The 24,335-nt window shown below is 47.1% G+C and overlaps 1 protein-coding gene across 3 annotated transcripts; it reads right to left on the reverse strand.

Moving 5' to 3' along the window:
* Positions 1–206: 206 nt before the first annotated feature.
* On the reverse strand, positions 207–21,401 carry CCR4 (C-C motif chemokine receptor 4). Of its 3 annotated transcripts, XR_009261578.1 has the most exons (3): positions 21,202–21,401; positions 12,464–12,537; positions 11,797–12,130 (listed from the first exon to the last, which is right to left on the reverse strand). XR_009261578.1 is itself a non-coding variant. In XM_058729289.1 (2 exons), exon 2 carries the CDS (start codon positions 1,977–1,979, stop codon positions 897–899), a length of 1,083 nt encoding a protein of 360 aa, XP_058585272.1. In that variant the 5' UTR covers positions 1,980–2,053; positions 21,202–21,264; the 3' UTR covers positions 207–896. The 3 variants fall into 3 exon arrangements, 2 of the variants coding, with proteins under 2 accessions (XP_058585272.1, XP_058585271.1); XM_058729289.1 differs by lacking the exons at positions 11,797–12,130; positions 12,464–12,537 and adding an exon at positions 207–2,053 and having other exon boundaries at positions 21,202–21,264; XM_058729288.1 differs by lacking the exons at positions 11,797–12,130; positions 12,464–12,537; positions 21,202–21,401 and adding exons at positions 207–2,053; positions 4,285–4,812.
* Between the last annotated feature and the right edge of the window lie 2,934 nt (positions 21,402–24,335).

Consider the following 24,335-nt stretch of genomic DNA (forward strand, 5'->3'; position numbering starts at 1 on the left):
GCCTCCCTTGACTGCAGGCACTTCACTATCATACTTTATTAGCCCTTGTTATTTTTAGTTTCGAAGGCTCTGTTTGTAAACAAGTAAAAGCCCCCAAATGCCTGTATCTGCACCTATGTATTATGTGAAATCCGAATATCATCTGTTACCACAAACACAAAACGTGCCCATAAGCATATGAAAGTACGTTTGAGTTTCCACAACTGTGTTTGGATTTTTTAATGCCTTGTATTTCACGTTTGGACATCAGACCTTGCTAATGCCTTTGCATCACATCCTCACACTTGGAATCAGCATCGGAAGTTTGGCTTCCGTTACCAAATAATCCTTTAAGGTAAAAGAATCAAGACAGAGGTTCGTTGCTTCACTATCTGCTTCTGCATACACCCGGCTCCAGGGGATCTACTGTCCTTCAGCTGTATTATTAGAAAAACTCTAGGACGGTGCGTCAAAGTTTTCTATATTGTTCCACAAAAGCTAGGAAGTAATTAAAGGGCCCATTTTTCATAGCAAGAAGTAGCGACAGACTCCATTCAGTTCTGCGCGGGTCCCCCTGGAGAGCTCCATCGGTGCAGGTTAGAGGGGAACGAATGGTCCTTCCCGCACAGTGTCATGTGTAACCTCGTTGAGATGCGGGTCAGAATCCTCCTTCTGCTTACTCAGCCCTGCAGGCAAGCCTGGGCGGGGTGGGGGGGGGGGACGCGGGGGCCCGGGTGTGCTCTCGCCCCACCACACTCGCAGATGGCAAGAGGAGGAGCTGACCGTGGGGTGAGAGGCCCACGCTCGGCAGCGGATGGAAGTCCTCCCGCCACTGGCTCAGGAACTCTTACTATAATACAAGTTTAAGTAAGCTCTTCCTTTGGGAAGCTTCGCTCCGAGTTGTGCCTCTTCGCTGCTCACAGGGCATCGTGGAGATCGTGGTCCCCGGTGGACTGCGTGTAGGACGAGCTGGGAGTGTCGGGGGAGTAGAGCTGGAGGATCCTGCAGTATTGACAGGGCACGAAGGGGCCCCGGCAGGTTTTGAAGAGCTGTACGAGGTACTTGCGGAACTTCTCCCCGAGGAAGAAGTAGATGACCGGGTTGAGGCAGCAGTGAACGAAAGCCAGGGTCTCCGTGGCCTGAATGGCATAGTCCAGGTGCCTCTCAAAGGTGCAGTCCTGAAGGACCTCCAGCTCCACCAGGGTCTCCAGGAAGAGCACCACGTTGTAAGGCGCCCAGAAACCCAGGAAGAGGGCCACCACGGCAAAGACCATCCTCACTGCCTTGCTCTTCTTCTCGTTTTTGCAGTGCTGCAGGGTCCTGATGATCATGGAGTAGCAGAACAGCATGGTGCCCAAGGGGATCACCAACCCCAGAATGTTGATCTCCAGGGAGCTCAGCACCTTCCACCTCGTGGAGTTGAGAGAGTACTTGGTTTTGCAGTAGGTGTGGTTGCGCTCCGTGTAACAGGTGCTGAATAAGAAGCCTGGAAGAGAGGCCAGCACGGCCACGGACCACGTGGCCAAGCTGGTGATGACCCCGTAAGTCAAGGTCCTCGCTCTCAAGGAAAACACCGCGTGCACTATCGCCAGGTATCTGTCGATGCTCATGAGCATGACGAAGAAGATGCCACTGTAAAAGCCCACCAAGTACATCCAGGAAATAATCTTGCAGAGACCCAGTCCAAAAACCCACTGGTCTGCGGCATAGTAGCCCCAGAAAGGGAGGGAGAACACGAAGAGCAGGTCTGAGATGGCGAGGTTGAGCAGGTACACGTCAGTCATGGACTTGAGCCTCTTGTACTTGAACAAGACCAAAACGACCACAGAATTGCCAAGGAGACCGAACAGAAAGACCAAGGAGTAGAGAGGGGGCAGGAAGAGCCCCCCGAACGCCTTGACGCCTTCTTTGGTGCAAGGCTTGGGGATGTTTTCATAGAGATAGTAATTGTGATAGATGCTTTCATCCATGGTGGTGTCTGCTGTGTCCGTGGGGTTCATTTTCAAATCTCCAGGCTCCTCGACGCAGGTCTGAGCCCAACAAGAAGCTAATGAGGGAAGAGCAGACGCGATCTCTGTAGGAACAAAAGCAAATCGAAAAGGTGCTGACTACAGAGCATAGCGCCGAGTATTGTGCCCCGGCTCATGACACCCCCTTCCCAGCCTTCCCAAGTTGAAGGGTTCCTCGCAGGGCAGTGCAGCCAAATAAAACAATCCTGCTGTTTGGAGTTAGCAGATTCCAAGTCCTAGCTCTGTCACTCCCCTCCTGCTCTGGGGCGGGGGCTTGAATCCCCACACTTGTACATGGGGACAGTAAAACCTCCTTCTCAAGGAGGCGTTTTCAAGGATGCATTTCGAAACGATAGTCTGGGGTCACCGAATCGTCTGCAGGACAGTTGAGATTCCCAACAGCCCCACACCCATGGCCGTCTTAGTGACTTAAAAGCAAAACAAAAACAAAACAGGAAGATTAAAAATCTGTGCATGTTTCCCCTTCACATTAGAACTCCAAAAATTCAGTAATTGCTTAGGTAATCATTGGGCTAGAAGGGTGGCTCGGATTTTGTATAAAAATTCCAATTCCTCCTGCAAGCTTGACATACATTTCGAAGCGTGCTCCCTGGTATGGTGCATTTAATCCCACTCCCGTGCTCCGGCCCGCCCCCTACCGCACTCCCAACAAAGTCGGGTGCTCTAAGCCAAGCCAAGCAAGCGTACTGAGCCACGGTGCAGGTGCCTCACGAAACCTTCAGAGAGGTTAAGCGACTTCTGAAGGCCACACAGTTGCATGCAGAGCTCGTTCTTTGGTCCCCAGATCCCAGTGACGTGCTGGCACACCACGTCCGGGAGGTCAGGAGGGGGCTCTGACTTCTGGTGCTTGCTGGCGTCTGTCGTGCAAACACTTGCACCGGGGCGAAATCCCAGCCACCAACTGCCTCGCGAAATTCCTGAATCTCTAACGGTCTTTACCAGCCCCTGGGAGTTGGTGCAAGTCGGCTCTGGTACGCACTCCCAAGTCCCATGTCATCCTAGAACACCATCTTAGATGGGAACGTGCCTGGCCTCCCGGGCCTGGTGGCGAGCTGCTCCCGGGCCAGTCGGACGCTAACGCAGCAGATGCGTGTAGAAGGCCCCGCGAATGCTGGAGCACTCAGGTCATTGCGCTGTACTCAGACGGCAATGCGAGTCGGTCTTTTCGTCAATGCTGCACGCAAAAAATCAGTCCCGCGCACTGAATCCTAGCACAGTGGGAATCAGCCTGACAGATCTCGAGAAGGCGCATCATGGCCAGAAATGAAATCTCTGCTTCCCCAACCACCCTCCTTTCCTATGTGAATTGGCAGGTGAAGAGGTTGAGACCTTCTTAAAGTTACATGCATGCTCACATGCGGATCAGAGCAATTTAGGGATGACGGGCTTTCTGACTCAAGGCTATTCCTCTTGCTTCCTTTTTTTTTTTTTTTTTTGTAAAGATTTTATTTTATTTTTTTTTAAGTCATCTCTACACCCAATGTGGGGCTCGGAACTCCCGACCCTGAGATCAAGAGTCACACGCTCTACGGACTGAGCCAGGCACCCCCTCTTGCCTCCTTCTTAAACGCCCCCAATATTCCTGATCACAGCCATTTCACATTGTTCAGTAACTCACATCTACTCCCTACCTTTTCACCACCCTTACCACCACACACCCAGACACTCCAACCTATTTGGTCTCTCAAGAGAGGGATTTGAGTTTACTTCTGCAAACAGATGCAGGGGCATCTGAAGGATCTTGGAGAAAGTGTTGTACGAGGACTATCGATTCTAGTTCAATAAATGACAATCCCGGTCTCTCTCCACCATTTTACCAGTGAAAACGGAGGGAATAGAAGAGGCTGAGGAGTTGGGAAATTGCCAGGAGAACAAGACAAGTAAACACAGCTGGTAGATGTTGGGGATTATTCCGTCGGCCTCATTTGTTAGTGTTTCTTGACCTGGGAGTCCTGATAGAAGCAAGCAGCAGAAAAAACTGTGTGTTTGATAAAAATTATCTGTGTCTTCTGAGCGTGTGGATTCGGGCCAGAGGTGTGCAGGGAGAGAGCCCCGCATATGTAAGTGCCCATCAGGCGAGGGCTTGGGGGGTGTAAGTAGATGGGATGTGAGCTCTGAGCTGAGAGCCAGCAGCGAGCCCCAGGATGCCCGGGAAGCCCGAGTTGGAAGCACTGGGTGAGCGGCTGGCCCGCTCTCAGCACTTCCAAAGTCCACACAGCCTTCTAGAAAGCAGTGCGCGGCCTGAGGCCCCGAGAACGGCCCCGTCCCCACTTACCTTGCTTGTCCGACAGTGGTTCTGGGCAAGGTCCGTGAGTCAGTGCCAGGCTTGTGCGAGAAGCTGAGCGCTAAGAAGGATGCCTTTGAAGGCGCGTGGCTTCCTGTGTCAGCTCTGTCCCTCACCCATCTACGCTGAGTTCAAGTGTTTTTTTTTTTTTTTTTCTGATAGAAGTGAGAAGCAGAAAGTGAGTGACTCGTAGTCAGTCACTTCCCCAAACTGAAAGCTAGGAAGGTTTGCTGTCTGCTAGATCAAAGAGGAAAATGAAGTCAGTTTTCTTTTAAAAGAGAAACGTTGTTACGTTTTTAAAAGTGTACTCCTTGGATTTTTAATGTAAAGAATTTCCTTGCGTAGAAATGATCTTTATGTTCTGGATCGGTGAGCTGTTTGTTATTTGCCCGTGGTGGGTGTGCGATGGCAAAGCGGCCGTGATGTGCCGATCCTCAAACAGGTGGGACCTGAGGGGGTCGGGGTGGGGGGAGGCCAGATCCATGCAAGAAGGGTCATCAGAGAAACATGTATCCAGATGCGTGTGTCTCAGAGGGCTTTAGTCAACCCCGCTCAATAACTTGTGTAGAGTGAGGGCCAACATAGCTTCAAGCCCCCTTTGCAGCAGGAGGACCCCTCCCCAGGCCCCTCCACCTAGAAATCGCAGAGCTTCCACAGACAGTGATCTCAGCAGAGTCCCTCTGGGTTTGCGTAGCAGTCACAGCCGAGGGGCTGACATCAGTCCTAAGTCTTTTGAGTATCATATCCTCAGCTTCTGCCAGCTTCCAGTGCTTTCCCTCTGTATGTCTACAGTTGCTTAACCCTTAGGTCTGGCTTAAAAGAGCCACAATGTCAGGGCCCCTGGGTGGCTCAGTCGATTAAGTGACTGACCTCGGCTCAGGTCATGATCTCACAATTCGTGGGGTCGAGCCCCGCGTCGGGCTCTGTGCTGACAGCTCAGAATCTGGAGCCTGGGTTCTGTGTCTCCCTCTCTCTCTCTACCCCTCCCCCACTCATGCTCTGGGTGGCTCAGTCGGTTAAGCATCCGACTTTGGCTCAGGTCACGATCTCACCGTTTCCAAGTTCGAGCCCCATGTCAGGCTCTGTGCTGACAGAGCCTGGAGCCTGCTTTCAGATTCTGTGTCTCCCTCTCTCTCTGCCTCTCCCCCACTTGTGCTCTGTCTCTCTCTCTCTCTCAAAAATCAATAAGCATTAAAAAAATTTTTTAATTAAAAAAAAGCCACAATGTCATTTTTCCTAAGGAATTTGCATGAATAGGAACTAAAATATTGAGCCAGAACAGTGTTTTATTGCCCTTTCATTATTACCCCTCCTAAAGAGTCTTTTCAGGTATTTTTTTCCTAATCATCTCCCCATGAAATTTTAATACCACAGCCCAACTATATATCGTTATGTAGTATGTGTACATCAATGCTTTATATATAAAAAGAGTAAGCTTATTTCCATCCCCAAGAACCAATTTTTGCCTCCTTGAGGGCAATACTGCTTTTACTAAGAATGAACGAGTTAGCCAGTGGTTTCCCAGGGGTTCTTTGCCCCCAGGGCACCTGGCCAGTATCTGGAGACATCTTCTCTGAGGATCGGAGGAGTTTTTCCTGGGTCCTAACAAGAAGAGGCCAGGAACCCTGCTGAAATCCTACACGGCGTAGGACAGCCCTCCACAGCGAAGCTCTCCTGGCCACAATGCCAACAGTACCGAGGCTGAGAGAGCGGAGCGAGGGCAGCGTCCCCGGACCCTGAGAGAGAGCACCAATCCGTGCCCGAATTGGGGAACTCTGGGCTTGAGTTCAGGTGAAACACGGTTCCTTACTGGCATGCTTTTTGGGGGCTTTCCAAGGCCAATCTTGTGAACTCTGGAAGCAGATAGAGTAAAAAAAAAACAAAAACAAAAACAAAAAAACAAAAAAACAAAAAAAACAGTCCCTAACCTATTTGATGGGTGAGTCTATGCCCATTATACAGGGTAACTTGTAGAATAAACACAGTTTTGGGTCCCGTCACCCTCTTTCTCTTCAGCGGTTTGCTGGTGGACGCCTTGTGGCAGAGATTACGGGTCTTTGTGAAGAGCCTAGTGGGCAAGACTGTCACCCTCAAGGTCGGGCCCAGCGACACCGCTGAGAATCAAAAACCGAAGTCCGAGACAAGGAGGGCATCCCGCCTGAGCAGCAGCTTCGGGTCTTTGCGAGCAGATGGCTAGAGGATGACCTCACCCTCTCAGCCTACAGTAACCAGGAGGGGGCCACCTTGCACTTTGGTGCTTCACCTGTGCACCTGTGGCATCCCTGCACCTCCCCTCCGCCAGGGCTGGCCCTGGCCCGGAAATACAACTGGGGCAAGGCGACCCGCCACAGAGGTTCTGTTCGCCTGCACCCCCGCGCTCTCACCTGCCGCAACACCAACAACCTGCACCCCGCGAAGGTCAAAGGAGGGCCCTCCATTGGTCCTTCCTCTGCCGGCAGGGCGGCCTCCTGCCCAGGCCCCAAGGCTCTGGGGCCTCAGGAAAGTTTCCCTTTCGTTGACGTGAGCCGCAAAAGCAAAACAAAACCCATAATTTTAGAAATGTGGAGCCAGAGGAAGCTTCTATCACGGAATCACAGGCCCTGAGGGACAAGTCAGAAAGCCCGGGGCGCAGTGTGTGAATTCAGACAGCCCTGGAAGGGCCCATCTGAGCACCCTGCCTCCAGGGTCTGGCCCGGGGGGGGGGGAGCGTTGGGGCGTCAGGGTCCTAGAACATGTGATGTCTGCAGGTACACATGGTCGTATGCGGTCACGGGCATGATGGGTCTGCAGAGGCTCCCTTGAAAGCCCGCTGATGCTCCCCCACTGCACCTGCGTGGTGAGCATGCCAGCCCCGAGCGAGGAACGGCAGCTCCCTGTTGGGCGTGGATCCCAGGGCCGCTCCTCGACAGCTATGTGAAGCTCAACCTTCTCATCTGTAGAAAGGTCTGTTACTGTGTGAGAATTGCGAGAGGATTCACGAGCCAATGTTTGTGAAGCACTTCGCACGGTTCCTACTACAGACAGGAACCAGTGGTGAAAATGAGGATAAGAGGCACAGTAACCGCTTTCTCTCATGAGCTGGCTGAGGTTGGCACGTTGCCCGTAGCCATACCTAGGAATCCGGGAGATATTTGGGTCTCGCCTCAGTGGGCCACATTCAGTGCCTGCGTGAGGGTTCGGGGGGAAAAGCGGGTTTCAGGTGTGCACGTTGCAGAGGCTGTTGCCCTGGGGGAAGTCAGTCTTCAGGTTTGCAAAGTAATACCATTACTGTCCTGGAGAAACACAAAGTAGGTTTCCCCTCCAGAAACGGTTTCAGAACTAAACAGTACCCCCACCCCCAAAAGGATCACGTTCTCAGGAAAGCCTGTCTCATAGATGGGGAAGCAGGAACCCAGAGAGGGCACGCGGGACGCTCAGGGCAGCGCGGCCAGGGACAGCGTCGGGGCTGACACCTATACTCCTGACATTTTCGCAGACACCATCTCCCGCCGGGCCGAATTTCTGAAACCTGACCACAGAGGCGCAGACCAACAGCACGCACGCAGGGCAAACCCTCCCGCAGGGCAGGGTGGGGCGCAGGCATCCAACGAGAAGGACTCGGTGACACGAGACGACAGCGCCCTCTGGTGTACCAAACCTGACTTCAACCCCAGACACAGGAAAGTACACTCCCCAGGCCAGGCACACCATGCCGACCCACAGGAACCAGCTTATCTGACACTGGACTCGGCTCCCAAGGCCTTCGGGAGGAGCTCCGTGGGACTCAGCTGCACAGCAGTGGCAGTAAAGCATCGAAGATTCGGCGTCAGACCTGCTGCACACTTTTAAAACGAGAGAAGGCTACCAGGCAGGGCCACACGGGGCGCTGGACCCAGGGATGGTAACAGCAAGCTGGGGCTCTGGGGGGGCAGCTTATGTTTGACAAGCAGAGTGAGTTTTCATGGGTCCTCTGTTGATTGGGTAACTTGGATAATTTGGGATCTTGGGCTGTCCTTAGTTGTCTGGTACCCGGTCCCCCGGTGATGAGGGCGTTCGGTGAACAGTGGCCCCAGAGCAGAGGTGCTGAAAAGGGGGTGCCTGCTTAGACAGGGGGACTGGTTGGCCTCTAGCCGGGGCCTCAAAACCGGATCAAGACAGCACTTAAACAAACAAGCTGTTTCACAGGGGAGGTCTGGATACACAGACGAAACTTTGGTAAGGAAAGAGAAAATGGCAAACAATTAAATTACAAAGTGATTTTTTTTTAATTTTTACCCTTATTTTTGAGAGGGACCGAGAGAGAGAGAGAGAGAGAGAGAGACAGAGCATAAGCAGGGGAGGGATAGAGAGAGAGGGAGACACAGAATCCAAAGCAGGCTCCAGACTCTGAGCTGTCAGCACAGAGCCTGACACGGGGCTTGAATTCACAAACCATGCGATCACGACCTGAGCTGAAATCAGATGCTTAACCGACTGAGCCACTCAGGCGCCCCAACTACAAAGTGATTTTTAACGAGATAACTAAAAATCCCTGCACATTTGGAAATTAGAAAACACATTTTCATGTAACCTGGAATATATCATAATGGAAAATAGAAAACACTTGTAATTGAACAATAATAAAATATCACTTATCCAAAATTATGGTAGGCAGCTGAAGCCGTCCCGAGAGGGAAATTTAGTCTTTAAATATTTACACCAGAAGAGAAGAAAGGATGAAAATTAATGAGAACTGTTCAACTGGAAAAAGAAATAGTAGAAAAAGGAATTGTAGAATAAATTCAAAAATGGTATAAGGAAATAAACAATAAACGTAAGAACAGAAATTAAACAAAATTTGAAAGTAAAATAAAACTCATTACAGTATTTGAAAACACCAACAAAACTGACAAACCTCTAGGAAGATAGGTAAAGAAAAAAAAGGAAACAATCTTAGAATATAAAGGGAGGTATACTGAGATTAGAAGGATAAGAAACATTATGAATGATATTACCACAATGGATTTGAAAACTTAGATAAGATGCATAAATTCCTAGAAAACGTATTTACCAAAATTGGCTCAAAAATAAATGCAAAATCTGACATCTTTTTAAAAATTGAATCAGCACTTTAAATGCTTTAGCACAAAAAAGTAAAAAAAAATATTAAAGACAGATGATTTTACAGGCAAATTCTAGCAAACATGCAAGGTACATATAATTCTACTCTTATGTGTCTCCCCTCACCCCCCGGAATTACAAAAATAAGAATACTCCTTATTTTATGAAGTTAGCATAACCAAACTGTATGAAAAAATAAAATTACTCCGTTTCACTCATGAATATACTGATGCAAATATCCTATCTAAAATACTGACAAACCAAATACACTAAAGTTGAAAAAGTACATAATGGCCAATTTAGTTCATTTCAGGAATGCAAAGTTGGTTTGATATTATAGAATCTATTAATGCAACTCACCACATTAGCAGAATAAAAGAGAAAAGCGCTGACACAGAGCATATTGAACGAGAAGAATATTCATGATTTGAAACACACACACGAGCACTAGCACATTAAGAACAAAAGGGAACTTCTTTAAATTGATAAAGGTAGCAATTTATAAACTGTAAATAGCAAAAGCCATTCCTTTTAAATTTTTTTTAAGTTTTTAAACTTATTTTGAGAGAGAGAAAGAGAGAGAGAGAGCACGAGCAGGGAAGGGGCAGAGAGAGAGAGGGGAGAGAAGAATCCCAAACAGGCTCCCAGCTGTCAGCACAGAGCCCGATGTGGGGCTCAATCCCACGAACTGCGCGATCATGACCTGAGCCAAAACCAAGAGTGGGATGCTCAACTGACTGAGCCACCCACGTGTCCCAAAGCCATTCCTTTTAAAATCAGGACCATGACTAGAGTGCCCACCAGCACCAGTTCTATCAGAGCTTGTAGAAAAGGATAAGATTTTAAAATAAAAGATACAATGATGGGGCGCCTGGGGGGCTCAGTCGGTTGAATGACAGACTCTTGGTCTGGGCTCAGGTCATGATCTCGCGGTTCGTGGGTCCGAGCCCCGTGTCAGACTCTGTGCTGACAGCTCAGAGTCTGAAGCCTGCTTCGGATTCTGTGTCTCCTTCTCTCTCTGTTCCTCCCCTGCTCACGCTCTGTCTCTCTCTCTCAAAAATAAGTAAAGATTAAAATTTTTTTTTAATAAATAAAAGAATGAATTCAACAAATTTGCAGGATACAAAATCATTATACAAAAAACCAGTTGCATTTCTATACACTAACAATGAACAATCTGGAAAAAAGTTAAGAAAACAATTCCATTTACAATAATATTAAAAAGAATAAAATACCTGGAATAAACTTAATCAAGGAGGTGAAAGACTTGTACACTGAAAACTGTAAAGCACTGCTGAAAGAAATTAAAGACGACACAGGTAAACGGAAACTCACCCCATGTTCATGGATTAGAAGACTTAATAATAAGATGTCGAACTACCCAAACCAACCTACAAGGTTAAGGCTATCCCTATCAAAACCCCAAAAGGGTTTTTTGCAGAAAGAGAAAAATCCATCCTAAAATTCATATGGAATCTGAAGGGACCCTGAAACGGTCAAACAACCTTGAAAAAGAAGAACGAAGTTGGAGTTCTCACACTTCCTGATTTAAAAACTTACTATAAAGCTACAGTCATTGGGGCACCTGGGTGGCTCAGCTGGTTGAATGACAGACTCTTGGTCTGGGCTCAGGCCATGATCTCATGGTTTCTGGGTTTGAGCCCCCCACCCCCCGTCGAGATCCACCCTGACAGTGTAGAGCCTGCTTGGGATTCTCTCTCTCCCTCCATCTCTACTCCTCTCCCTGATCCCTGATCCCTGATCGTGCTCTCTCTCTCAAAATAAATAAACACTTTCTAAACAGATGCAAATAATGTCATACTCCCCAGAAACCCTATGTGTGAAAGCCCATGTGTGACATCAGCCGCCCTCACCTGCAAAACCCTAACATAACAATGTAACTAGAGAAACGACTAACGGGTTGAAGCCCAGAGGAGAGCTGTCTTCTTCAAATGCCTGAAGAGCTACTCCATCATCCGAGGTTACAATTCTTCAGGGCACATTCTCTGCATCACCTTCTACCCCACCCACCCAACACAAACACAAACCACCAAATCCTGTCTCTGGAATAACCAATTGTCTTCTTTCTACCTTTTTTTTAAGTCGATTCATTTATTTTTGAAAGAGGGTGAGTGAGTGCACATGAGGCGGGGAAGGACACAGAGACAGGGAGAGAGAGAAAATCACAAGTAGGCTCCACACTGTCAGCACGGAGCCCAGCACAAGGCTTGAACTCATGAACCTCGAGATCATGACCTGAGTCGCAGTCGGATGCTCAGCCGAGCCACCCAGGTGCCCTTTCTACCTTTCGGTCAGTCCTGGCTGAGCTTCTTCCTCCCGAGCTCAATGTTCTATCCCTTCTTTGCTACACACAATTGAGGACACAAAATATACAAACACAGGTTTGTATATTTTAGAAGTATAAACAATGTTAATGTCCCCATTTTATACACGAGGGGGATGATAAGTGAAAGAGAGTAACAGACACACAGTTACTACAGCCTTGGAGAGGCTGACATGAAGAGTCACCTTGAGGAGGGAATGAGAAAAAAAACATCCTATTCCTGCTGTCCCGACAATCCTCGGGTGGGACCCGGGAATCGGGAGGTGGCTGTGGAGACTAGGAAACAGGTTGCTGAGGGCACCGTGCTCTGTTGCTGCCATCTTTTTTGGTCTAGGGGAAAAAGGAGAAAACTTGTCAGAAAATAATGGCACCACGACGACCCCGATAGTGGGGCTTGAACTGCAAAACCCAGGCCTTTCAACAGAGAAAAATGAGACTGTTGAGAAGCAGTGGGAGAAACCCTGGGCCATATTCCTTCAGGGTCCCTCCCTCCTCACTGTTCCCAGATGTCAAACACGGTCTCCCCCATCCCTCAGGAACAATGACCCCTTCCTCACTCTCACCCAGCGTCCTCCAGCCCTGCCATTTCCCTGACACTCCCGCACCAACACGCAGTCCCAGAATCTGCTTAACTATGAGCACTGTGGGGCTACGGTAACGGTTGGGATGTATTACGCCTCCCTGAGGGCCAGAGTCAATGTGGAGAATGAACAGTGTGGGATGAAACACCAATGGCTGAGCATTCACCTCATATCCATGTTGCCACCGTGGTTCTCTTGTGCCAGGAGACCTGAGAACATTCCGAGACAAAGAAGTGAAACCTAATATAAAACAAAGTGCATTTTTAATCAAAAAGCATTTTTCAGGGGCGCCTGAGTGGCTCGGTCAGTTAAGCTTCTGACTCCTGACTTCAGCTCAGGTTCATCTCACGGTTCATGAGTTCGAGCCCTGAGTCGGGCTCTGCTGACAGTGCCAAGCCTACTTGGGACTCTCTGTCTCTCCCTCTCTCTCTGGCCCTCCCCTGCCTCTCTCTCTCAAAATAAATAAATTACTTTAAAAAATACATTTAAAAACTATTTCTCATATATTATTAATGGTACTTCAAAACATTATGTAGAGGCATGCCTGGATAGCAGTCAGTAGACTCTTGATCTGGGGTTTGCAAGTTCGATCTACATTGGATGTAGAGATCACTTAAAAAAAATTAAAATATTTGAAAAAAAGTTATGTAGAAAATAGTAACTTTTGCTTTTTTCTGAAAATATTTAAATTTTAATAACACAAAATGATAGTGAAGTTATTGTCAAGCAAAGATGCGTGTTTGTGTGCGTGCATGTGTGTTAGCTTATATGTGTGTGTGCGTGACTGAATACATATACTTTTGGGCACAAAAATGATTACACAATGGCCTGAACTAATAATAAGCAAATACAGCGAGAGCTATCCATGGTACAACAGTATGTCTTGATCACGAAAGCTCTGCTCCTTCATACCTTTTTGAAACTGGGCTCATTTCACTTTATGAGACAACCACACATCATTAGCAGTTTTTTTTTTTAATATGAAATTTATTATCAAATTGGTTTCCATACAACACCGAGTGCTCATCCCAACAGGTGCCCTCTTCAATGCCCACCACCCACCCTCCCCTCCCTCCCACCCCCCATCAACCCTCAGTTTATTCTCAGTTTTTAAGAGTCTCTTATGGTTGGGCTCTCTCCTTCTCTAACTTTTTTTTTTTTTCCTTTTCCTTCCCCTCCCCCATGGTCTTCTGTTAAGTTTCTCAGGATCCACGTAAGAGTGAAACCATATGGTATCTGTCTTTCTCTGTATGGCTTATTTCACTTAGCATCACACTCTCCAGTTCCATCCACGTTGCTACAAAGGGCCATATTTCGTTCTTTCTCATTGCCACGTAGTAGTCCATTGTGTATTCCATTCCATTGCCATGTAGTATTCCATAAAGAAATTCCACAATTTCTTTATCCATTCATCAGCTGATGGACATTTAGGCTCTTTCCATCATTTGGCTATGGTTGTGAGTGCTGCTAGAAACATCGGGGTGCAAGTGCCCCTGGGCCTCAGCATCCTGTCTCCCCTGGGTCAATTCCCAGCAGTGCCACCGTTAGCAGTTCTAAGATGTATTTGAATATCTTGGTTTATTTAAGGAGAAAATGAAAGGTTCTACAATCAATAACTGAGTGCTGGAAAAGAATCACTCCTGCATATAATCGAGAAGTAGAACTGGTTGCTCAAGCTACATTAAACACATTTTAACATACAAACTGATTTTAGAATCACGAAGCAAAGAAATGGATTTTCCACTTTGAGTATAACATCATTTGTTCATGAGCAAAATCGGCTCAACAACTAATTTTGCAAGTAAAGGAATAACCGCATTAGAGTGATACTAGTAAAACTCACCTGTCTAATATGCTTGTTTTAAAATGCTTCTTGGGGCGCCTGGGTGGCTCAGTCGGTTAAGCGTCCGACTTCGGCTCAAGGTCATGATCTCACGGTCCGCGAGTTCGAGCCCCGCGTCGGGCTCTGTGCTGACAGCTCAGAGCCTGGAGCCCGTTTCGGATTCTGTGTCTCCCTCTCTCTCTGCCCCTCCTCTGTCTCTCTCTGTCTCAAAAATAAAATAAAAAACGTTAAAAAATAAAATAAAATAAAATAAAATAAAAAAAATAATAAAATGCTTCTTTCCTCTAAGAGTTTCTGTTTGATGCTTCTATTGCCTCTAGAGATGACTGTCGCTCCAAACTGTCACACGTTCATCTGCATACTAGGGCCTCTCGTGGGTCACGCGCTAGGAAGTAATGTAACCAGGTTTCAGTTCAGTCTTATTTTCTACCTAACATTTAGATTCAGAAGCTCAAACTGAGTTTGGACGATCCAAAGGATATTACCATTCTTAGATATGTGGGAAATTTACATATGAAAATATATTCCTTCTCAGGAAATTGAGAGTTAAGTTTCAAAATTCTTACATAGGAGAGTGCTCAAGATAATCACCAACAATATCATGCCCACACAGCTTATGCTTTAGCAGTGATGGTTTAGTATGACAGACCCTGGAATATTTGGGGAGAAAATCTTACTGTAAGCTAAAACCTAGAAAAATTCACATAATTAGTTTTATGATAAAGGTATTACACCAGCTGTCACATCATATGGCAGATCTTTATTACTGTTATTGCCCCCAAGCTAAAATGGAATGCTTCATTTTGGCAGTTATTTTAAGGGCCACAGCCTAATTGATTATATGCATATGTAGCCTTGTCAGCACTGAGTTCAGAATTAAAAAGTTAAAACCAGATAGAGTATACTCATCTAAAATAAATTGGGGGCGCTTGGGTGGCTCAGTCGGTTGAGCACCAGACTTTGGCTCAGGTCATGATCTCATGGTTCCTGAGTTCAAACCCCACATCCGGCTCTCTGCTGCCAGTGCAGAGCCTGTATGGGATCCTCTGTCCCCCCACCCCACCCCCCCCCCGCCTCTCTGCCTCTCCCCTGCTCACGCTCTCTCTTTCAAAAATAAACATTTAGAAAACAAAACTAAAAACATAAGTAAACTGAGGGGCATCTGGGTAGCTCAATTGGTTAAGTGTCTGACTCTTGATTTTGGCTCAGGTCATCATCTCACAGTTGTGAGATTAAGCCCCACGTTGGGCTCTGCGCTGAGTGCTGAGCATAGAGCCTGCTCGGGATTCTCTCTCTGTCCCTTCCCCCTTGTGATCTCTCTTTCTCTCTCTCAAAATAAATAAATAAACATTAAAAAAAATAAACTGAAAGTCATATATGAAAACTAAATAAAATATTGATATTGGGTTGGGCCAATATCTAAGATTCTTTCAAGGAATCCAGTATTTTTGTAATACTACTAAGTTAAATAATTTTAACTATTCTCTATCCAAAAAGTGTACATTGAGGGGGTGCGTGGATGGCTCAGTCAGTTAAGTTTCCAGCTCTTGATATTGGCTCAGGTCATGATCTCACTGTCATGAGATTGAGCCCTGCGTTAGGCTCTGTGTGCTGGACATGGAGTCTGCTTGGGATTCTCTCTCTCCCTCTCTCTCTCTCTCTCTCTGCCCCTCCCCTGCTTGTTCTCTCTCTCTCAAAATAAACATTTAAAAATAAAAAAATTCAAAAGTGTACAGTGAGGGGCACCTGGCTGGCTCAGTCAGTGCAGCATGTGACTCTTAATGTCAGGGTTGTCAGTTCGAGTCCCATGCTGGGTGTAGAGATTACTTTAAAATAAAATATTTAAAAATAATTTTTTTAATGTTTACTTTTGAGAGAAAGAGAGCGTGTGCAGGGGAGAGGCAGAGAGAGCAGGGTGGGCGGGGGAGGGGGCAGTGGTGGACAGAGGATCCAAAGCAGGCTCTGCACTGACAGCTGAGAGCCCGATGTGGGGCTTGAACTCATGAACCGCGAGACCATGACCTGAGCTGAAGTTGAATGTGTCACTGACTGAGCCATGCAGGTGTCCCTAAAAAAAATTTTTTTAATGGTTATTTGGTTTTGAGAGAGAGAGAGAGAGGGCAAGAGAGAGTGGGGGAGGGGCAGAGAGAGAGAGAGAGGAAGACACAGAATCTGAAGTAGGTTCCAGGCTCCGCGCTGTCAGCGCAGAGCCCAACTCGGGGCTTGAGCTCACCAACTGTGAGATCATGACCTGAGCTGAAGTCAGAGGCTTAACTGACTAAGCCACCCAGGCGCCCCTAAAACAAATTTGTTTTTAATGTGTACAGTGAACTATCACAGATGTGATGACGATGCCAGTGGTTTTCCCTGCCAATGCTTTTATACCACTAGGGCAAATGTCAACAGAGTAAAAAAGACAAATAACATTTTTATATTATTACAAAAATAGTTTTAGACTTCCAAGCATACTAAACACATCTCTGGTTCCCCCAGATTTCCACATTCCACACTTTGAAAACTGTAGTATTACGGTAATGAATTGTGTCAAAAGGTAACACAGGGTATAGTGCAGCATCTTCAAATTAATCCTGGCCACAATTGACAACATTGTGAGTAATCACATGTAATCTTGGGTTAGGCGAAGGCTTCTCAGATATATCACAAAAGCACAAGCAAGGAAAAATAGGTAAATTGGATTTCATAAAAATTAAAACTTTTGTGCTTCAAAGGATACCATCATGAAAGTAAAGACAACCCACAGAATGGAAAAAAAATTGCAATTCATATATTTGATATGGGACTTGTATCCAGAATACAGAAATGCTTATGACTCACTAAGAAGACAAGGAACCAAATTTGAAATGAAGAAAGGAGCTAATACACATTTCTCCAAGTAAGAGATGCAAATAGCTAACAAGCACATGAAAAGATGTTCAACATCATTAGCCATCAGAGAATGTAAATCAAAACTGCAATGATTTACAACTTCACACCCACTGGGTTAGTTATAAACAAAAAGACAAATAGTAAGAAGTGTTGGCAAGGATGTGAAGAAATTGGAACCTTCAATATATCGCTAGTGGGAAGGTACAATGGTGCAGCCACTTTGGAAAACAGTTTGGCAACTCCCCAGACAAAAAGAGTTACCATACAGTCCAGCAATTCCACTCCTAGGTATACAGCCAAGAAAAAGAAAATCATATCCACACAAAAATGTGTACGTGTTGGGTGTTGTATGGAAACCAATTTGACAGTAAATTTCATATATTAAAAAATAAATAAATAAATAAATAAATAAATAAAAAAAAATGTGTACGTGAAAGTTCGTAGAAGCATTATTCATGGGCGCCTGGCTGACTCAGTCGCTAGTGCATCGGACACTTGATCTCAGGGTTTTGAGTTCAAGCCCCACACTGGGTGCGGAGCCAGGGAAGGAGGGAAGCCAGGAAGGGAGGGAGGGAGGGAGGAAGGGAGATCATTCATCATAGCCAGAAAGGTATAAACAATCTAAAAGTCCATGAAATGATGACTAGATTAAAATGTAGTATATCTACACAATGGAATATTATTCAGCTAATAGGAATAAAATACTAGTACAAATTAGGTCATGGATGAGCTTTTTATTTTTTTTTTTAACATTTTATTTATTTTTGAGACAGGGAGAGACAGAGCATGAACAGGGGAGGGTCAGAGAGAGGGAGACACAGAATCCGAAACAGGCTCCAGGCTCTGAGCCGTCAGCACAGAGCCCGACGCGGGGCTCGAACCCACGGATCACGAGATCATGACCTGAGCCGAAGTCGGCCGCCCAACCGACTGAGCCACCCAGGCGCCCCTGATTTAGCATGTATTGAAGACTCTTGCCTGATTATTTTTTCTCTATAAAGGAAAATAGACACACACATACATTTCCTTATTATGACTTTAAGACATAACACGATCTACCCTTAATATTCTAGCCTCGTTTCCTACTATCCCCCCCTTCCTCTCTCCAAACTAGCCTTCGCCTCAAAGATGCCAAGCATGTTCCTATCTCAGGTCTTTTGCATTTGGTGTTTCCTGCTTCAAATATTCTTCTTTCACATTTGTATAATAAAATGTTCATTCCCTTCAAGTTTTTATCAAAAAATTACTTTCCCGATGAGACCTTCCATTGTTAAATTTCAACCCCCTCTTATAGAAGATTTTATCAATCTCCACTCTGATTTTTTTCTCCTTGACATTTCTTAATATTTCAAATACTAAATATTCTATTTTCCTACTTATTTTGCGTCTCATACTTTTAAAAAAACTTTTTTATGTTTATTTATTTTTGAGAGGGAGAGAGTGTGAATGGGGGAGAGACACAGAGAAAGGGAGACACGGAATCCTAAGCAGGCTCCAGGCTCTGACAGCAGAGAGCTTGAACCCACAAACTGAGAGACTGTGACCTGAGCCAAAGTCAGATGAGTCAGACTGAGTCACCCAGGCGTCCATATCTCATAGTTTTTTTTTAAGTTTTTATTTATTAATTTAGAGAGAGAGAGAGAGTGCATGTGCGCACAAGTGGGGTGGGGGGCAAAGAGAGAAAGAGAATCCCAAGCAGGCTTCACACTGTCAGCATGGAGCCCCATGAGGGGTTCGAACTTACGGACCATGAGATCATGACCTGAGCTGAAATCAAGAATCAGGCGCTTAACCGACTGAGCCACCCAGTCATCCTGTCTCACACTCTTGAATATAAGCTAAATGAGCGCAAAAATGTTTGCCTGATTGTTAAATACCATACGTCGAGCACATAGAATAGCATCATACATACAGAACCTCAAACTTGTATGTTGAGTGCACATCTTTACCATATAAATGGCTTATATATAAAGGTATTAGGAAAACACTAAGACTTCAATATTGGGCAAAGTGAAAAAAAGATAACTCACAGAAAAGGAAATGCAATTAGTAATAAATGATTAGTAATAAATCACGATAGAATAATTTCAATATTATATCCCGTGGACAAAGTAAAAAGTGGTCTGAGATATCATTTTAGCTTACCATATTCACTATATTTTAAATGATAATAAAATCATGCTAATGCTATGTATCAACTGTCCTAAAATGATCCAGTAATCCCATATCTTTTGTTAGAAAACAATCCAAAGAGAAACAATTTTATGTGTTTACACGATCACTGTAGTTTGACGTGGAATGCTAGAACAGTGAAATTTTAACAATAGTGAAACACTTAAACTGAGGAACAACAACTGTATTCAGTGATTAAAATTATGTTTCTGGGGCACCTGGCTGGTTCAGTGGTAGAGCACACATCTCCGTCTTTGGGGCTGTAAGTTCGAGCCCCGTGTTGAGTGCAAAGATTAGCCAAAACTAAAAAATCTTTTACAAAATTATGTTTCTGAAGATTATGTGGTAGTAAATGAAAATGTTCATGTACGTAATGAAACAAAGCACACCATAAAGCTGTACTTGGTGATCACACCATATAATTAAACGCTAGCGACTTGATGGAATATCACAGAGCCACAAAGAAGTCGTGATATTGCTACAGGGCAATTTGCTAATTTAAAATGTGCCTATGCTTTCAAATATAAATCTCTTCCCAGAAATCCAAGGGGTGACAATTCTCCTACCTAAAGACTTCATTTTCGTTCACTGATTCAACACCTTATACTGAGCATCTTCTATGTGATTGGCAGTGTGCTGGGCAATGGGATTTAAAGAGGACTATCATCTCAGGATGAGAGTTCAGACGTTAGTGGGGGCGATAAAGAGACGGTGAAATAATACGGTATTCGAAACAGAGGTGGATAGAATCTTGTTCTACAAGAGGAGCTGTTTGTTGGAAGGAACAAAGGCTTCTGAGACCAGCTGCTGTCTGCTGGCTATATGTGCCCGATGAAGAGTGCATAAATAAAGACTTTCGCAAGGAAAAGGCAACGGTGAGGCCAGAGGCAAGGAGTGGAGGGAGGCCAGACATCGTCGGGAGACGGTAAAAAGCTTCGTGCGGTGGCTGGTACCCACGGCGACCGAGAGGCTGAAGTTATCACTGGCCATCAGTATCCTTTTCGGAAATGGAAAGTCCTAATCCAGCCCGGAGATGAAGACCACGGACAAAACCAGAATTCTGGCCGATGAACTACCGAATGCTTGCTTGGCGGCAAACACCCTACTGGGCGCACATCTGCTGCCTGCTCCGATGCTCGCAATGGCTCCGTGAGGTGGGTTGTCTCACCGTCTCCCGGACGTTGGCAGAGACACCGAGATACAAGCATAAGGGCAGCCGCGGCAACATCTCGAAGCTGGTAAGTGACGGGAGGTCGACGCCCAGGGCCGGAGCTCTGAACTCTCTCTTCGTCACACGGGCTCTGGCCAAGAGGAGTCAGCCCCGCTTAGGGCTCTAGTTGGTGGTCAACTCCCGGCTCCTTGCTGTCCTTTGAGCTCCTGATGGTGTTCTTCTGCCTCCAAGGTCGGTCGGCCTTTTCCTCCAAGAATGCTGCTTCCTGGAGCTGAACCCGAACAACTCTTCCAATCAAGGGAGGACGGGAGACCCCAGCCAATCGTCTCTTCGCACCCAGGGGGCCATACATGGGCCAACACAGTTTTTCTCACACTCTGAAGAACTAAATATGCATTATTTTCTAATTATGAACAAACGCATCAGTGTTTAGTCAAGAAGAGGCCAACGTGGGGCACCAGGGTGGGCTCAGGTCGTGATCTCAGGGTTGTGGGGTTCGAGCCCCACGTGGAGCTTTGCGCTGTGAGCACAGAGCCTGCTTTGGATTCTGTCTCCATCTCTCTCTGTGCAACCCTTCCCCTCCAGCCCCCCGCCAGCTCGCTCTCTCTCAAAAATAAACATTTAAAAAACATTTTTTTAAGAAAAAAAAAAAAAAAGACCAAAGTATTCATCGAAGGGCAAATCCAACCACTGCAAAGGGGATCGATGGCTGATTATTGATCTTAGTCCTCCCAGCCCCGTCCATAAACCCCCCCGGCGCCACGTGAAACCTGGGCCCCAACAGCCTTGTCCCCACCCTTCGGCCCGCCCCCAGCTACCGTCAGACACTCACCGGTCGGGGGAGGGCTCAGGATCACGGGCCAGGGGATGTCTAGGTCCCGAGGCCACAAACGCCCTCTTGCTTTCCTTCCCAGTCGACCTCAGTTCTTCGTTCGAAGGCCAACTCGGTGCCACCTTCTCCTCTAAACCTCCACCAGCCTGGGAGCATCTGACCTGTAGTCGTCCTGCATGGAGACTGCCCTGCTTTGGGCCCTCTCCCATCAGACTAGGAGTTCGTGACACAGCCAGGAAGTGGAGGCAGGATTGCGCAGAAACGACTTGCGAGGACTTTGGAGGTCGAGGCCAAGCTTCATTCACGCCGGGCTTCACAACCCCCATGCTGTGTGACCTCAGGGAAGGGAATGGACCCCTCTGTGATCAGTTTCCTCGTCCGCAGAAGGGAGGAAGATGGAAATGCCTCCATTAGAGTTGTTGGACAAATTGAACTGTAAGTAAAGAGGCAGATAAGCCTAACGCAGGTTCTTATCACTTCCCTGACCTGAAGACTGGGAGAAGTTCAGGGGCTGAGGAGTGGGAGGGGGACTGATGGCACCTTCTGTTACCTACAGGCTCCTTTGGGAACAGGCACTTCCAGGTTTGGGGCAGCTCAGGATGGCCTTGGCAGGACTGGATCCTGCAGATGGAAGCCCCAGGGAGTGTTCCGTAGCATGAAGAAAGTGGCTTGGGTAGGGGTGAGGTCCCCGTACCAGGAGGGTGCCGGCAGGAAGGAGGGCCCTCTGCCAGGTAGAGCTGAACAAGACCCCCTCAGACTTTAAACCAGACTCAGAACCTGCGAGTAAGAAGGGAACAAGTTGCCCCTCTGGGCCCTGAGCCCTCTTGGGTCTGAAATGAGAGAACAGGGCTAGACCTCTCAGGGGGGCAACTGGGTTACGGAGGGCAGCTCAACCTTGGAAGAAAGCCCAACATTCCCACACCCTTGCCCTGCACATCCTTGACCTCATGACCTTTCATCAGGAACACCTTCTCCCACTCCACCCGTCTGTCCCCTACCATTTGTCTCAGTGTTTCCTTCACTTTCCACCTACTAAGTACTAAATACTAAAATCCAGCTGCCCCCTCAGGACATTGACTTTTCTCTTCTCTAGAGTGGCTGTGCTTTTTCAAACACTCCTGGTTCTAAAGGATTTAGAGGAGAAAAAGATGGCCTTCTTTGCTGCTCATTTCCCCTTCCCAGTCATGTCCCTGTCCTCCTCCCTCCAACGTCCGTGTCCTCTGAAATGCAGCCGTCGGACTGTGCCACCCCTATGTTGCCGTCACATCTACCCACGGTCGTTCACGGAGGACTCTTCACCTGACTTAAGCCTCGCTCTCCTCCCGTTACTGTCCGTCAGGCTTTTCGGCCGTGAATGCCGATGTTCCCTCCAGTACCTCGGACCCGGTTCCTCAGCCTCATTTTCAACAATCCTTTCTGCATTTCGCCTGGTCATTGTTAACTTTGCCACCTCCCACACGTCCATTTCAAGCATCCTGTTCTCCAAAAACCACTTTCTACTTTCCTGCCACGTGTCTTAATAGCTCTTCTGTCCGCCAGTCATTTTTTTTCTTTTTTGAAAGAGAACTTTCTATTACTTCTAGGTACAGAAAATTCCACAGCATCCACTCAGCCCAGTTTCGTGGCCAGTTCTCCAGCCTTGGCCTTTTCCAGCTTTCCAGCGGCGATGCAAGCCACCGACTTTGGACCCAGCACGCTGCCTCCCCAGGGACAGGGGATCGCCTCATGTCTGTCACTGGACTTGGTCCTGATGGGTTCCACCGGCTCAGCCAGAGCTCCTTTGTCTCCCAGGCTACCCTGCGTGAAGGCCACAGCGGTGCAGGTCTCCCCGCGGACCCGATGTCCCAGCCTGGCCTTCCCCTTGATGATGCCCCGGGGAACCCCATCTTACAACACAGGGCAGCCAGGAAGCCACCAGTTGCATGGGATCCACATCATGTGCAGTCACCACCAGCTGAGCCTTCCAGTTTTCCACTAAGGTGGTGACAGTATTAACCCAGCTCAAAGGACAGGCAGCCTCTTAGCAGGGACATCCCCTTTGCTGGTAGCTTTCTTCTCAGCCCTGCCCAAGTCTCTTCTCTTGCTTTGTCTCTGGTCTGTGTCTGTGGGTCAGCTTAAGCAGTTGAGTAGCTGTTTGGCGGGGCAGGGGGGGTGGTCCTAAGGCCTGGGCGAACTGGTTAGTCATCAGAGGCACTTTTAGACGTTTATAGAGAACAGCCCTTTGCTGCTGCAACCTGATGTAACGGGGCCATTTGACAAAAGGGTGGGGTCCCTTTTGGGCTGGATGTCCTGTCCAATGCTAAAATTCTTGGTCTTTTTCTTAAGCAGGGGATGGACCACTTTCTTGGCCTCCTGCTTCTTCACAACAGGGCCACCTTCTTTCCTTTTGGGATATGGGATGGCTGGAGAAGAGAGTGGTTCCCCACCCTTGCTGCCTGGAACCCTTCGTTTCTCTGCCTCCCTTCTACCTAGTTATGATGCTGTGGCCTCATCACTAGAATTCACTTCAGTAATCATCAACTCCTTATCAACTCCTAAGTCCTCTTACTTGGGAGAACCCCAACCGTAGTCAATTTAACTCTACTTATCTGTCACCTGAGTCTGCTCAGCTTAATGTGGTGGGAGAAGAAAACAACAACTAGATCTGTGTAGACTGATCCCACATCTAGTTGCTAACTGCGAATCTTACATGGGCACTTGCCAATGTCTAGCAGTCTCAGTAGGTTTCTCCCATCAGTTTACTCCTCCACTCTCTGAACACCATTTCCTACCTTCTCTTACATCAGAATTCCGGCCTCCCTCCCGGTTCACCCTTGACCCTTTCTTGATTCACTGAGAAATAGAACAGAGCCACCTAACTTTCCACATCTTCCAACCCGCTGACACTGCATCCACATCATGTCCTCGTAAAACGCATGGCCCTCCTCCCCTCTTACTAAGGTCAACAACGGCTTTGTCTCTCTTCTCTGCTAGATCACTCCCGTGTACAAAAACAACTTTTCCTTGACCCATCCTCCCCTGCCACTACAACCAGTGCCTCTGCTTTCCTTACAGCAAAACTCTTCAGGAGAGCTCTCGGTGTTTGTGGTTCTCCCTTGCCATTCTCTCTTTATCCAGTTCTGGCTTTATCTCTA

Source organism: Neofelis nebulosa, chromosome 5 (genome assembly GCF_028018385.1).
Source record: "Neofelis nebulosa isolate mNeoNeb1 chromosome 5, mNeoNeb1.pri, whole genome shotgun sequence".
In the NCBI taxonomy this organism is placed as follows: domain Eukaryota; kingdom Metazoa; phylum Chordata; class Mammalia; order Carnivora; family Felidae; genus Neofelis; species Neofelis nebulosa.